The sequence below is a fragment of the Misgurnus anguillicaudatus genome, chromosome 17 (assembly GCF_027580225.2).
Source record: "Misgurnus anguillicaudatus chromosome 17, ASM2758022v2, whole genome shotgun sequence".
In the NCBI taxonomy this organism is placed as follows: Eukaryota; Metazoa; Chordata; class Actinopteri; order Cypriniformes; family Cobitidae; genus Misgurnus; species Misgurnus anguillicaudatus.
In genome coordinates, this window is record NC_073353.2 from 23,148,098 (window position 1) to 23,163,851 (window position 15,754).

The following is a 15,754-nucleotide window of genomic DNA, read 5'->3' on the forward strand; positions in this document are numbered from 1 at the left end:
CGAACTGTCCCTTTAACAACGGAGAAGCGATCTATACACTGACACATGATCAACTTCTCACTTATAATAAACGACTGTTTTAATGAGAATACTTGCAGAGACTGTGGTATTACAATATAGTTTGTGCGTATATCTCCTGTCAAGCCCAAAACAGTATGCGTTTGCGTGATTTTTGAGTTTGTGCGCGTATGCGCACTGAAAACAGTTCACTTTAGCATCTTTGTCGCTCAAATAGTCTAAAATCGCTTAAATGTTACTGTAAACGGCAAACTTTCTTATGAACTGTATTAGTAACAGTATGTTCTTATTACAGCATTTCATGCAATATTTTTGCAGTTTCACCATATCTACATTTAAGTACTTACAGCCGTAGACTAGTAGACCAATGTGGAGTACGTCCATAATTCGTTCCAATCCATTCCAACAAAAATCTTTTAGGTCACTTTGCAGTGTCAGTCTATGTAGATGTGTTGTTTTAATTGATTGACGCATTAGAATTCTACAATGATAGTTTTACAGCGTTTTGTGTTGACTTTACGTCCCGAAGGCAGTCGCTCTACGCATCTTCAACAAGCTTGTATGACGAAGAACACAGAAATGCGGATGACATCACAGTAGCGCGAGAGCCGTTCGAAAGCAGACTTCCTTATGGCTTCTCGATTCACTCTCGTGATACTTTGATGTCACCTGCCTGCCTGTCGGTTTTTGCAGCGCAGCATGAACAAACAAATTTAATGTCTGGGATACATGTTTGGATGACGGCGAAGGGCGCGTCTTCAAACAACGCGCGCATACCCCCCCTACTCCCCAAAAATGTTTTCTCATCGAATCTACATGATTCACGTGGGTCAACTTTTTTGGATTCAAAACGGCGAATTTCGCCGAAAGGTGAGGGATTTTCATGCCTGTAATTAAGTTACTTAAGATTTGATAAAAAAGGGGCAGTTCTTTTAAAATAACTACATCAACCAAAACAAACCTGTTACTTGAGTGAAGCATGAACTGTAAGAATTGGGTTTATTCTTGTTCTTATTCTTATTTCTTAAAAAGGGGCAGTTCTTTTAAAATAACTGTTTACATCAACCTAAACAAACCTGTTACAAACTAAAAATGTAAATTGTATCTGAAATGCTGTTTTTCTTAAGAATTATTCTCACTGTTAATATAGTATAACATTACAGATTTTTGACTAAAAGATTGGCTGTTATGTGGTGTGGGGCCAGGGTGGGCCAAGCCTCTGATTGGGTGGGCCAGGCCCACTCTGGCCACCCCATGGAGCCAAGCCTGAACAAACCTATACTCAAATTAACATTCATAACTCACATGAACTAAATTCTGAATATTAAAATAGTATTTTCACGTTTTGTGAATTAATAGCATTCAGCTAATTACCATCGACACTGAACATCAAGCTGATGATTTCGCTAAACACTTCATTAACACACAGCACAATTTGATGCATTTCCTGACCCTTTTTAATTGACAGGAATAATGGCTGTTTATTTTTAAATTGATAAATTGCTTTACAGATAAATTGATAAATTGCTTTTTGGCAAAATATCAGTGCATCTCTAGTAATTATTTTTTTATAATTATTATTATCATCATGGTTAATAAATGCAAAAGATGAGAGTAAAGTTCAAGTGCAAAGAAAACAAAAACATTCTTCTATTAATGGCAATATGTCCTGGTTATGCTTACATTATTTTCTTTGGCAGAGGTGAACACAATTCTATTTTTCTAAATTTGCATATAAAGCATGTGAGCATTTATAATATTCTGTATTCTAAGCAAATTACTGTAAATGATAAAATAATTCTTAATGCTGACATGAGCTGTAAGCCACAGCTGATGGTTGGAAATACACACACCCTTACCCTGTGATGATAATCTCTGGATACGTCTGCGAACCAACAGTCCATGTACCACCACTGACTGGCCACTCCTGAACAAACGCATAACATTACAAAACAGAACACCACCACATCTGACCCACAATTCATCAGAAAACATGTCTTAAGATAATGTATTTTCAAAGTGATTACTGGGACAAAAAGGACACATTCGACAAAGGACATGTGTATCAATTACTTTGACTAACCTTGTGGCTGTAGCCTGTCTTTTTGTGTTTGGCTCCTATGGAATAAAGCACTGGTATGATGTCAGGGGGACAGTCAGCAAAGTAAGCCGTGCACGTAACTGGAGACTCGTGGATGTCCATGGGGTAAGGGTTCTCAAAGATGGGAAAACTGTAGTGAAGAAAGGGACTTCTTAATAAAAAACAGGCAATTATAACGCGGATAGCTGTGACTCATAATCGTGATTGGATGAATCCTGTTCAAGGCGATTGTACTAAACTGGCTAATATAATGAAATTTTATATTAATATGCTAAGGTGCTACAGGCAACCGTAAACAGCCCACAGCAGGGGTCTCAAACCATATTTTGTTTGTGAGCTACCTGAAGAGATAAAATTATAATAATCTGGAGGGCTACTTGTATTAAATATAAAAAAGCATGTGCTGCTCCTTTTCCTAATGCCTCAGGCAACAACATGTTGCTGATATTTTTACATTTAATTACTATCATGTGTCTAAGGAATATAAAATGAGATCTCTCTCTCAATATATCTCGGCTCAGTTAATATTTCACAAGCTTCACAAATTATATTACTTGACAGAAGAATTGTTCATTTTATAAATGCAATAAGGCACTCAAGGCAGTGCATTACAGTGATTTTATACTAGTACATATTGTGCCCAAGAACATCTTGTAAAATCACTTGAGTGGCTTACTGCTTCAATATAACAGATCCTGAAAGTGCTTGAAAGTGCCAGGAAGGGCATTTCTAACAATAAATCACTTTAAGTTGAAAACTAAATAAAAAAGACAGTTTGCTTTTGAGAGGACTTAAGTGCAACAGTGTGTTTATTTTCTTTATCGTGTCCTTGTAAAGAATTGGCTTGAAGCTAAGAAAACTTTTCATGTCAAACTGGCAAAAGTTTTATGGCAAAAGTGTCAAATGGACTGTGTGTGTGTGTGTGTGTGTGTGTGTGTGTGTAAGGCTGGCCCTGGCTCAGTTTTTTAATAATAACTCATGTGATTGATGCGTATGAGTGACAACTCCAGTGACATTTACTCTTAACAAACAAACACACACACACACATGCACGCACGCACACAGACTCAAACTCAAAATGAAATCACTTTCCACAAAGCTCACACACAATATATTGGGTGTTGGGCGATGTTGCCCCTGGAAAAGCACCAGTTTGAGGTGTTACTGAGGTGCATCACATCGGGTTACATCATTCAGACACTCACACAGGACATGAAGTGTGTAAGCATGATAGTTGAAAAGATGAACTCTAGAGGAAACTGCTCACTTGCTCTGTGTTAGATCCACCACAACAAAATCTTTCTCCAGCAAAACCACCACTGCATATGGCTCCTGAACCTCTGTCAATACAAACACAACATTCCCAAACACATTACCATTCATGAACTCGAAAAAACAACATCCATGAATCTAGAACTATAAATATTCACTCATCCACTGTGGGGAAGGGATGGTAATCTTTTATTTTGAAACCAAAAGGAAAACATGTGACTTTGTTGTTGTATGTTTATGTTGTGTGTATAATTTTTCAATTGTTCAACACAATTAAATCCCAATGACGTTCATAATTTTCAGGTAAAACAGATACAAATGTTAAGCCATTAGCTGTTTTCTTCAGCATGAAAAGATATTCAGTGTATTGTGGGTAGTAATCTATGTGCATGTGAGTACTTTATGTGTGTTTGACAGTTTCTTGGCCATCTTTGCTTTTCAGTTGAGACAGGTACAGCAATGCTATTTCCCCTTGACTAAACAGAGCCAAAGCTGTCATCCTCTGAAGAATACAAATGTAAAGTCTGAAGAAATTCAATTTCAAATCAGAAAAGGAATGATACTACTTCCCTTCTGCACTTTGGAAATGACTATTCTTTTAAGTTCGCTGTTTTAACTGTTTGGTTAATGCATTTGTAAATCACTGAATTGTAAGAGAGAAGTTTGTTGGGGCATGAAACTATACCTATGCAATATTTAATAAAACAATTTCTTCTACTAGTCTTTGGTATTTTATGGCCCAAATACAACCAGGATACTAAACCATTGATATCATTGAACTGAAACATAGATTGCTAGGATTTCACTGCTCAGTGTACTTACCGTTTAGATAGGGCGTCTCACAGAGCACCATGAAGTCCACGATTGGGTAGTCCATCTCTAACACTGTGATGGCTTTACCATGCATGATGGTGAGGGTGGGTCTTCGTCCTGCCTTATCATACGACAAACCCCCAGAAAACACGACGAAAGCTTCACTACTGGAGGACCGAAAGTAGACCATGTGTCATGTCATGTTTTTACATATATAGTATGGTGGCTGATAAGAGCAAAACAAAACAACAAATACAAAATCAAAGCAAAAATTTTAAAACACAACGGCTAAAAACACAACAACAAATCCAACAATAAAATAAAAAGTCAAAAAACGTTTTGTGTTACTTTGTGTTTTCTGACTTATTTTGTTTCCTGACTTGTTATTTTGTTTTCTAAATTGTTATTTTGTTTCTGGACTTGTTATTTTGTTTCGTGACTTGTTATTTGGTCCGTGTACTTTTGCGTCCATTCATTTTAATTTTTTAACCCATAAATATAAAAACGAAAAATGTGATTTTCACTTTTTTTGTTTTCTAACTGGTGAAAAGATAACCAAAATACAAAGTTATTCTACTTATTTAATAGTATTTTACAATTGAAAAGCAAATAATTGGAAACGTTTTTTTTTTATTTTACAAAAATGCTAATTTTGGTTCTTGTAATTTATTTTCTTTACTTACACAGTTTTGCCGTTTCACATTAAGGCTTCTTCTGGCTGTGAATTCGCAGAGCACGGCTTTATGCACGTGAACATCACATTCTATTCATTATGTTGGCTTTGAAAAAGCCAATATATTGTTATTGCTATTAAACTTATATCTTATTCTTTTTCTGTTCCAAAATTTCTGACACTAACTCGTCCTAGAGCTTTCAAGCAATATGCACCAAATTTTCCACGGACCTTCAGACTGGTCTGACTTAGTGTGCTATATCTTTTCTAACTGATGGGACCTTCCGAATTCCTAAACGGGGCGCTCAAAGACCCCAAAATTCCCATTGACTTAACATGGAGACAAACTTTGACGGGTCATAGCTGTGAGTGAGAAACTTTTAGAACCTTGTGGCTTACCATATTTAAGGAGGCTGACAGGCTGTGTAAGAACATACATCACAATGGGGTGTAAGCTGTACCCCTGGGGTGTAAGAGGCCCCCAAAATTTCCCATTGACTTATAATGGGGCAGGAAACATGCCCATATAAGGGAATAAAAACGTCCCAGATGGAATATCTTCACTTTAGAGTGTCGTAGAGACATGGGGGTGGGCTCATTTTACTCAGTCATCCAATTAGTCTCTTAGGATCGCCCCAGAGCTATTAAGCCACACCCCTAGCAACAATTTTGGGTACCCTAGCAACATCTCCCATAGACTACCATTATAAAAAGCCCAGATGGATATCTTTGCAGCACAGTGTCACAGAGACATAGGGGTGGGCTCATTTTACTCAGGCATCCAATCAGTCTTAATAGGATTCTTATTGAGGTGTTAAGCCACGCCCCTAGCAACCAAATGTGAGCACCCTAGCAACATAATAAACAAAGCCTTATATCTTTGGATCTGAATATCATAGAGACATGGGGGTTGGGTCTTTGGGTCACGTTAGCTTCATGCTAGCTCCATGCTAAGTCATACTAGCTTCATGCTAGTTTCATGCTAGCTTTATGCTAATTTCATAATGTAGCTTGGTAACTTCATGCTAAATCATGCTAGCTTCATGTTAAATCTTGTTAGCTTCACGCTAAATAGTGCTAGCTTCATGCTAATCATGCTAGCATCAATCTAATCATGCTAACTTCACGTTAAATCATGTTAGCTTCATGCTAATCATGTTAACATCATGTTAGCTTCATGCTAATCATGCTAGCCTCATGCTAGCTTCATGCTAATCATGCTAACATCATGCTAGCTTCATGCTAATCATGCTAACATCATGCTAGCTTCATGCTAATCATGCTAACATCATGCTAGCTTCATGTTAATCATGTTGGCTTCATGCTAATCATGTTAGCATCATGCTAGCTTCATGCTAATCATGCTGACATCATGCTAGCTTCATGCTAATCATGCTAGCATCATGCTAGCTTCATGCTAATCATGCTAGCATCATGCTAATCATGCTAGCATCATGCTAATCATGCTAGTATCATGCTAATCATGCTAGCTTCATGCTAGCTTCATGCTAATCATGCTAGTATCATGCTAGCTTCATGCTAGCTTCATGCTAATCATGCTAACATCATGCTAGCTTCATGCTAATCATGCTAGCTTCATGCTAATCATGCTAGCATCATGCTAGCTTCATGCTAATCATGCTAGCATCATGCTAGCTTCATGCTAATCATGCTAGCTTCATGCTAGTTTCATGCTAATCATGCTAGCATCATGCTAATCATGCTAGCTTCATGCTAGCTTCAAGCTAATCATGCTAGTATCATGCTAGCTTCATGCTAATCATGCTAGCTTAATGGTAATCATGCTAGCATCATGCTAGCTTCATGCTAATTATGTAAGCATCATGCTAGCTTCATGCTAATCATGCTAGCTTCATGGTAATCATGCTAACATCATGCTTGCTTCATGCTAATCTTGCTAGCATCATGCTAGCTTCATGCTAATCATGTAAGCATCATGCTAACAACATGCTAATCATGCTAGCATCATGCTAGCATCATGCTAATCATGCTAACATCATGCTAGCTTCATGCTAATCATGCTAACATCATGCTAGCTTCATGCTAATCATGCTATCATCATGCTAGCTTCATGCTAACTTCATGCTAGCTTCATGCTAATCATGCTAACTTCATGCTAGCTTCATACTAATCATGCTAGCTTTATGCTAATCATGTTAGCATCATGCTAGCTTCTTGCTAATCATGCTAACACCATGCTAGCTTCATGTTAATCATGCTAGCTTCATGCTAATCATGCTAACTTCATGCTAGCTTCATTAATCATGTTAGCTTTATGCTAATCATGCTAGCTTCATGCTAATCATGCTAGCTTCATGCTAATCATGTTAGCATCATGCTAGCATCATGCTAATCATGTTAGCATCATGTTAGCTTCATGCTAATCATGTTAGCTTCATGCTAATCATGCTAGCATCATGCTAGCTTCATGCTAATCATGCTAGCATCATGCTAGCTTCATGCTAATCATGCTAGCTCGATGCTAATCATGCTAGCATCATGTTAATCATGCTATAATCATGCTAGCTTTATGTTAATCATGTTAGCATCATGCTAATCATGCTAGCTTCATGCTAATCATGCTAACATCATGTTAACGTGTGAAGGGATGGCGTCCGCGCCTCTAGTCCAATACAAAGGTAACTCCGGTGCGTAACTCCAAAATATAGATCAAAGTAAAGAAGAAAAGTCCGCACACAGGAATCCTACTAATGTGAAACATTTATTAAATGCCGAAAAAACTCTAATGGCCAAAGATGCTAAGATACAAACGTTTCGGGCTTAGCCCATCATCAATGTAATACACGAGTTTTTTCGGCATTTAATAAATGTTTCACATTAGTAGGATTCCTGTGTGCGGACTTTTCTTCTTTACTAACATCATGTTAACTGCATGCTAATCATGATAGCTTCAGGTTAACTTCATGTTAATAATGTTATCTTCAAACTTGTTAGCTTAATGCTAATCATGCTAGCATCATGCTAGCTTCATGCTAATGATGCTAGCTTCATGCTAATCATGCTATCTTTATGCTAATCATGCTAGCATCATGCTAGTTTCATGTTAATCATGCTAGCATCATACTAAAACATGCAAACAGCTAGACTAAACTAAACTTCTCAAGTAAACGTTTATCCTGTGAAATTGTTAAAAATGTTCAGACTCGCTTTTTCAAGCCAACATAAAGTTTGTCTTCAAACTTTAATATCTAGTTATGATTTGTAAATGTATGTGATTCTGGTCCTCTGGCCCAATATCTGTCTTCTTACTCGTTTAGACTATATTAAAACGCATAGATTATAACTCGCATGACTAAACATCTACAAAGTTTGAAACTATAAATTGTCTATGTTGATTTGTGATTTTGTGTTTGAATGCAAAAGATGAAACTCAGGGGTTTTACCATTAACAGCTATTTTCAATCAACAAGCAGTCGGTGTTCATGCCAATTTGATTGTTTTAGATAGAGCCTGATTTGTGAAAATTATATTATATCATATATATAAATAACAAACTACTTTTTTTACTGTTTCAGACGGACGTCGGCCTTTTTTTATACTGCATAATATCTCTATTTTTGCACAGTCCTTCGCGTTCACTTTTAATCCAGATCGCCGACATTTCTCGTTGTGAATGAATGTTGATTTGCGTTTAAATACCTGTATCAAAGAGCTGAACCATAACTTGTTGCGATGACAGATGCGCACAGGCTGAATCTAAAACTAGTCAATTGTTTCTGACTGCAACACTGCATGTTCATTGAAAATAGTCATTAATTATAAAACGTGTATCTGTCTTCCGCATTCACCGGCTTCCCAGCAAGCAATTTTGGCTAAAACAAGGCAAAATTTGGGTTGTCAGTGAAAGTCTTATAGTCCAATAGCCCAAGAATAGACGATGCTTATGTTTACAACATGTAAAAGAAATTAAAGCAAACACCTTGAACACCTGTTGCTTACATAATGGAATACAGTACTTCTCCAAGTTATTTTGGCAAAAGAAGTGTGTTCCTATTGCACATAGCCGGACTAGAGTCTCGGTTTTTGCTTGCTGGGTTAACATAATTTGACAAAACTTGAAGAAATTTACAAAATGCGTAAAGTGATTATGTTTACATAAAGCAAAGCACTGCCAAAGAAGTCTGAATGTGAAATAGCTAATAATCGTGTTTTTCAATTTTAGTTGTGCATTTTTTAAATGTATAATAAAGGTGCAAAAATCATAAACAAAAATCTGAAAATCCATCAATATTTGATACAGTTTGAATTTAAATTTTGAAATTTAACATTGCATTTTAAAAATACAACAACCGTTTATATTTTATTTTTCATATCATGGTTTATAAAGGAAAAATGAATGGACGCAAAAGTACACGGACCTTATTTTGTTTTCTGACTTGTTATTTTGTTTTCTGACTTGTTATTTTGTTTCCCGACTTGTTATTTTGTTTTCTAAATTGCTATTTTGTTTCTGGACTTGTATTTTGTTTCTGGACTTGTATTTTGTTTCTGTACTTGTATTTTGTTTTCTGACTTGTTATTTTGTTTTCTGACTTATTATTTTGTTTTCTGACTTGTTATTTTGTTTTCTGACTTGTTATTTTGTTTTCTGACTTGTTATTTTGTTTTCTGACTTGTTGTTTTGTTTTCTAAATTGTTATTTTGTTTCTGGACTTGTATTTTGTTTCGTGACTTGTTATTTTGTTTTCTGACTTGTTATTTTGTTTTCAGACTTGTTATTTTGTTGCTGGATTTGTCGTTGTGTTTTTGACTTGGCATTTTTTAGATTTGCCTTTAATTTTTTTGTTTTGATTTTGGATTTGTTGTTTTGTTTTGCACTTATCAGCCACCGTAATATGAGGTAGACAGCAAATAAACACAAACAGTTGGCACATATAGTAGAAAACTGATCTTTTAAGCAGTGTTGTGGATTGTCTTCAATTAGAAGTGGTCTGCCTTAGATAAAATTTTCTTTCAAACTATGTGGAAAATTACCAAAAATTGCTGCGCATGGGCTTGAAAAACCCTATTTGCAAAAGAGTGATGAAAATTCAGGCTTCTGTTGATTTCTATCATTATGAGTGAATCAAGACAAACGCTGAATTATTATAATTTACAGACCCCGGTCATCATGATCATTTAAGGCCTAATAAGACAATACAAATGCTCTGGACCCACTCATGCATTGTTTAAATGAGGTTAAAGCTTGGATGTCAGCAAACTTTTTAAACTTAAATGAAAGCAAAACTGAGCTTATCTGGTTTGACGGCCCCACTTCTACTGAAAAGTCACTGTTAGGTGAGTTGACCCCGTTTTGCAAACCCGCTGTTAAAAATCTAGGGGTACTATTTGATAACTTTTTTTGTTTTTAAATCCTTGAATATGTCAGCCCAATCGTATCTGTCAGAGCTTATAGTAAGGCATAGCCCGATCAGAAACCTAAGGTATTCAGACCAATTACTTTTAGCTGTCCAGAAAACAAGGTACAAACGAAAGGGTGATCGGGCGTTTTCAGTGGCAGCTCCAAAGAGGTGGAACAGTTTGCCTTCTCATATTAGAGCATCCCGTACGCTAACAATTTTTAAAAGTCGACTGAGGGCTCATTTTTTACATCTTGCCTTTCAGCCGGAAGTGTGTTGAGTTGCCTGTTGTATGGTATGGTTATGTGTCCATATGGTGATATCGGTTTTTTAGTTTTTTACTAATTTATTAGCTCTGCTCGTGCTGTTTTTCTTTCTTTTCTCCTTTTTCCTCTGTATATTGTGCAGCACTTTGGTCAACACACTCTGTTGTTTTAGTAGTGCTTTATAAATGAATAAAAATGAAAAATGAAAGACCTGATTGTCTCACGGCCAATGTTAGTAGATATGCATTTCAGACACCGGAAAACGTTTTAGTGACAAAGTCCTATGTGTATCATGTGTATATCTGTAGAAAAGTACTCTGCACATACTCTTAAAAGGATATACTGTGCAATATACGAGTTACTTAGTACTTTAAATAAATGCATTCAAAAAAGGCTAAGACTGATTAATGTGTAACATTAGCGCATTTAAGCAATAAAAACACATCACTTCTCTGCATAGAATTTTTTCTTGTAATTATAAGAGGAAATATGAACGTACATTATATAATTCATCATAGAAAATTACAGCCAAAGCGCTGCTCATATTTGTTACTAAAAGCTGAATAGTATACTGCTTTCATAAATGTCCCATCTGCTTTACTATATCAATAAAGAGAAGAATATTAGACCTGATGCCTTTAAGATATTTCATGACTCGAACCCGACCTTTAATCTAACCTGTACGATAATGAGGTCATCTGCACTTTGACTGTGGTCTGACCACCGACCCAAGTTCAAGAACGCTGTCACATTTATGACTATAATTCAAAGCAGAGCGTGTGAGGGGTAAACACAAGGTGTTCGAATTAGCACCGTTCACGCTAAGAATAAAACAGAAAGCAAAGCAAATTGCTGAGGGAAGGTCTATTCACATGCTTTGATGCATTATAACCCATGTGACGAAAACTAATTTCACCTGCTAGGGTACATCAGCCAACAAATCACAAACAATAAAGAATAAATTCCAAATACAACCCATGTGCGAAAATAAATTTGACTTGCTTTAATGGAGTGATCAAGTGATATTATTTCACAGTATGATGAAAATAAGAGAAGTTTACTGTGGTGTTCTGAGATATTACATTATAAATATAATAATTTTATATCACTTTTTATTTCTGTATGTCCCTGGTGTTCAGAGGGTTTTATACACATGACCCAAAAGCATATTCACAGCAACCATTTACTTTGTGTACAAACAGCCTTTTAGCCATTTTTTGACAGGAAGAAACAAGTGGGAAAAACAATATAACAGCCAAACTCATCTAAAATTTCATTAAACAGCGACAGCCACTTATGACCAATTTCTTGAACACAGCAGAGAGAAAACAAGCAAACAATCAAAGATGGAGGCTTCCTCAAATGATTTTTCTCTGTGCCTCTCCTGAGGAGGCTTTTCAAAAGCAGGTTGTAAACTTTAATTGTTTTGTGACAAGATAAACCAGCAATAACGGTTCTCGAGTGGGACTTGGACGCATCTATCACAAACAAATCGGAGGACAAAATCACTCTTTATCACTCATATCAAAATTGGTACCAAAAAGCTCATAATGAATATGAATTAAACATGTAAATAAGTCTGATATTGTCTTGTGATGTGACAATCTTTCAGATTGTGCCATGAGCAAACAGTATAGAGATGTACTTTTGTGTTTTTAAAGAGAGATGCTGGATGTCTGTACTGTACGTGTGTTTTGTCTTACCTATTTCTGGAAGTCTTGTATTCGACTTTGAGGATGGGTTTACAAGACTCTTTTCTTCCATCTCTCTGGGATTTGCCTGAGAAAACAGACATATGGTGAATTTTAGGCGGGCCACATGACAACTTTAGTCCCGATTTATGTGATACTGTGGGTACAGATTGTCTTTTTCAGTTTTCCCTCAGTCTATGATTTCATATTTTTAGGAGATTTCAAACGCACTTGATTTTTCAAAAATGTGAGGAAATGTGTTTCTGTGTCTGCATTGATCGAATTTCCTTGACAGTTAGGTAGTTAGTGATGTCTTAAAGTGCTTAGTATATTAAACTCTTTTCAGATTTTGAAAGTGTTGTGTAAATGTAGTGTAATTCATGCCTTATGCTCTTGCTTCTTTACACCAGAACTTTCTGACGTTGTTCAGCTTTATATAACCCACTGAGCTCAAGGTTAAGACCCCAAACTTATCCACTAAGACTAAGAGTGAATCACTGATTCCTGTCAAATCATACCCACACACTGAATCATCGTCTATAACCAACACACCTGCTGAGTGGGTGTGTTTACTGACTACGTCAGAGTCACTTTACACTAATAGACATCTGAGTCATCATGGCTGAATAAGTACAGTATTTAAGTCTGTGTGGGTTTACTAAGCAAATTTGTCCCCAAAAGTTACCAAAAGCTGACAAAACTTTTCTATGGACGGATTCTCTTCCAGAAATTTTTTTTTCTTTTAGGGTTAGGGTTTGGATTAGGGTAGAAATGATCTGTAAGTCTATCTGTTAAGTCTACATTGTAACTATGTAGCAGTTTTAAATAACAGTCTTGACCAAAGGACCGCATTCAAAGATCATATGACTATACGTTTATTTAATGTTCCATATACTGTATGATGCTACAGCCCCTATTTTCTTTTATTTAAAACAAATAATTTTATAAAGAAAATATTAAATTACTTTATTTACTTCAGATATTTACGTGGGTAAAATAAAGTGGTAGACCAACTTTGCATTAAAATATTATTTTAATTTTTAAATAAAAAACAAATTTTAAATTATTTTTAGCATCTCTGAGATCCTCATTTGTTATGTAAGGAATAATTGACGACGGGCCATTGTATTATAAAAAAATAATGCACACCCAAGGTGCAATGCGACACGACGTGAAGCGGAGTGCCGTTACACCGCAAGTGTGCATTATTTTCAAATAATTCAAATGACCGGAGTCAATTACTACTCTTATACCACGGTTACCACAAACATTGCTCTGTATCTATTTTTAAGACATTTGACAAGTTAGGTGTGCTGTTATCAGAAATTAATGCATACCCACGGAACATTTCTCAGCCAATCAGAATACAGCATTCAACAGACCCGTGGTATAATTACTCATAAACTTGCGAGTGAGCAGGTGCATCAGGCAACATGCCTGGTATGTTATAATGCATTGTGTGTGTGTGTGTGTGTGTGTGTGTGTATACTCACCATGAGGAAAGGTGACTTGAAAAGGTTTGGCTGTGTTTCTCAGATGCCACATGCTCAGACTGCCATCAGAATGACTGCACATGAACTGCCGCCCCTCATGATGCCAGCTCACTGAGTGAATAGCCTGAAAGTAAAAGATGGAGAAAAAGAAGAGCACAGATCAGAAATACATAAAAAAAAATGAATCTTGGTTACATAATGTAGTATCACAATAGAAGTTATTGGTTTATATCCTGGTAATTTCATTACAAGCCTTATTAGTCCACTGTTAGACACTTTTCTTCAGCCAGGTCAAGCGAGGACAGGAAAAAAATGTTGTGAATGATGCAGTCTAAACTCAAATTCTATAGGCCAAAGTTCTGACCATTTCAGCATTCTCACTTATGAGAAATAATTGTCTCTAACAGCCCTGAGATAGTGCCAGGGGGGCCCCAGTTTTATGACATTTTATAAAATGCATTAAGTTGTCATGAATTATGTGTAATTAAACCTCAGAAAAATAAGGCAAGTAACCAACAGCACTACATTGTATATTTTAATAAATTTTGGTTACTTAAAATTTTATGTTTTACAATGTTTTATGTCATACATTTTCTTTGGGGGGGGCACCAAGGGGACAAATAGGCGTTACCGTACACAATTGCACGGCACTGCAATTTAGTGCAAAGAACAGCTCATTTGCATATAAACGGACACACCCAAAAACAGCACATTTTTGCTCACACCTACAAAGTGGCAATTTTATCATGTTATACTAAATTATCTATATGGTATTTTGAGCTAGAACTTCACACACATACTCTGGAGACAGCAAAGATTTATTTGACATCTTAAAAAAGTCTTGTAAAATGTCCCCTTTAAAATTAAATAAAAATTGGTACATTTGAAACAGACTTGAAAAGAGAAATCAAAGCCAAGACTGTAGAGAAAGAGACAAAGAGTGCATATGTGCATGTTCATCTTCTATTTTGCTATGGTTAAATCAGGAAAGGTGAAGACAAGACTAATAGTTCTGGCCTGTGAAAGTCTCTCACAATCTGAAAGAAACGTCAATAACCCGATCCCAGTAATTACTCCACGATTAAAGCAGCCAGATCTCCATTCATCTACTAACTAATGTACCACAGTAAATAATACGTGAAATGATATCGGCTTCAAAATGATTTGATCTTTGTGGCTGTGTGTATTGTTAAGGGTTGTTAAGGCTGATGCATATCAGTAGTTCTCAAAAATAAGTCAGATGTCTATAACAGTGATAAAGTCAGACTTAAATACAATTAATCATAAATCATGCATCTATAATATATTGGTGAAAATGCATGCATTAATCAGTAGGTCCATGCAGCACAGATAGATTGCATGACATTTCTTCATCTCCAAAAACATGAACAAAAATGTTGGTCTGCGCTGGTCTATAGCTGGTAGACAAGCATGGTCTTTCTGTTTCAAATTGATTGACCAATCTAGAGGAGAGCCCTAGTGGTAACACCTGTCTGAGATGAATAAGAGAGAGACTTTTGTACCAATCTATTCCACTTTCTTTCAACAGAATTTCTGACACCCCTCTAACAAACATGTGACTTGTCTTTCGACTCATTTCCTCGTGTCTTCTTCCCTTCCACAGCACAAAAGCTTCGTCTCTCCCGCTATACTCCCTTATTCAAAATCCTTCTATTAAAAATATATTTTTCCCACCAGCATGGGCATTTCAGACGGGCATCTAAAATAGCAATTAGCAGGCCCCCAGACATTTTCATTTACCCACCCTGACAAACGCCTGCAGAGCTATGGTATCCCAGACTCTCTATGCACAGGCGTCGCTGACAGATGATCAGAGAGTGCCGTCGTTGCATTGAAGCACACAGTAAAGGGTTGAAATGAAAAAGGGGGGCTGTTGCTAGCGGAGTGGCAGTGTGATTGAAATACACTTTAAAGGGATGAAAACAGGCAGCCGGGGCTGCACGAAGAACTTTACTTTTCAGAGAGGAAGATAGTCATGTGCCAAGCAGCGATTATGCTAAACACATCCACATTTCACAGGGAGAG

The 15,754-nt window shown here is 36.5% G+C and overlaps 1 protein-coding gene across 13 annotated transcripts in view; it reads right to left on the bottom strand.

Moving 5' to 3' along the window:
• Nucleotides 1-15,754, bottom strand: part of stxbp5l (syntaxin binding protein 5L) — a 177,626-nt gene that overhangs the window by 43,298 nt on the left and 118,574 nt on the right. For 9 of the 13 annotated variants that reach the window (XM_055216413.2, XM_055216410.2, XM_055216415.2 and 6 more), the window contains exons 8-13: nucleotides 13,709-13,832; nucleotides 12,228-12,303; nucleotides 4,214-4,371; nucleotides 3,387-3,459; nucleotides 2,102-2,249; nucleotides 1,878-1,945 (exon numbers count right to left, since the gene is read on the bottom strand). In XM_055216413.2, the coding sequence (XP_055072388.2) occupies nucleotides 1,878-1,945; nucleotides 2,102-2,249; nucleotides 3,387-3,459; nucleotides 4,214-4,371; nucleotides 12,228-12,303; nucleotides 13,709-13,832 (647 nt within the window). The remainder of the gene's footprint in view (nucleotides 1-1,877; nucleotides 1,946-2,101; nucleotides 2,250-3,386; nucleotides 3,460-4,213; nucleotides 4,372-12,227; nucleotides 12,304-13,708; nucleotides 13,833-15,754) is intronic. The other 4 variants (XM_073855180.1, XM_073855179.1, XM_073855181.1 and 1 more) reach the window with 1 other exon arrangement.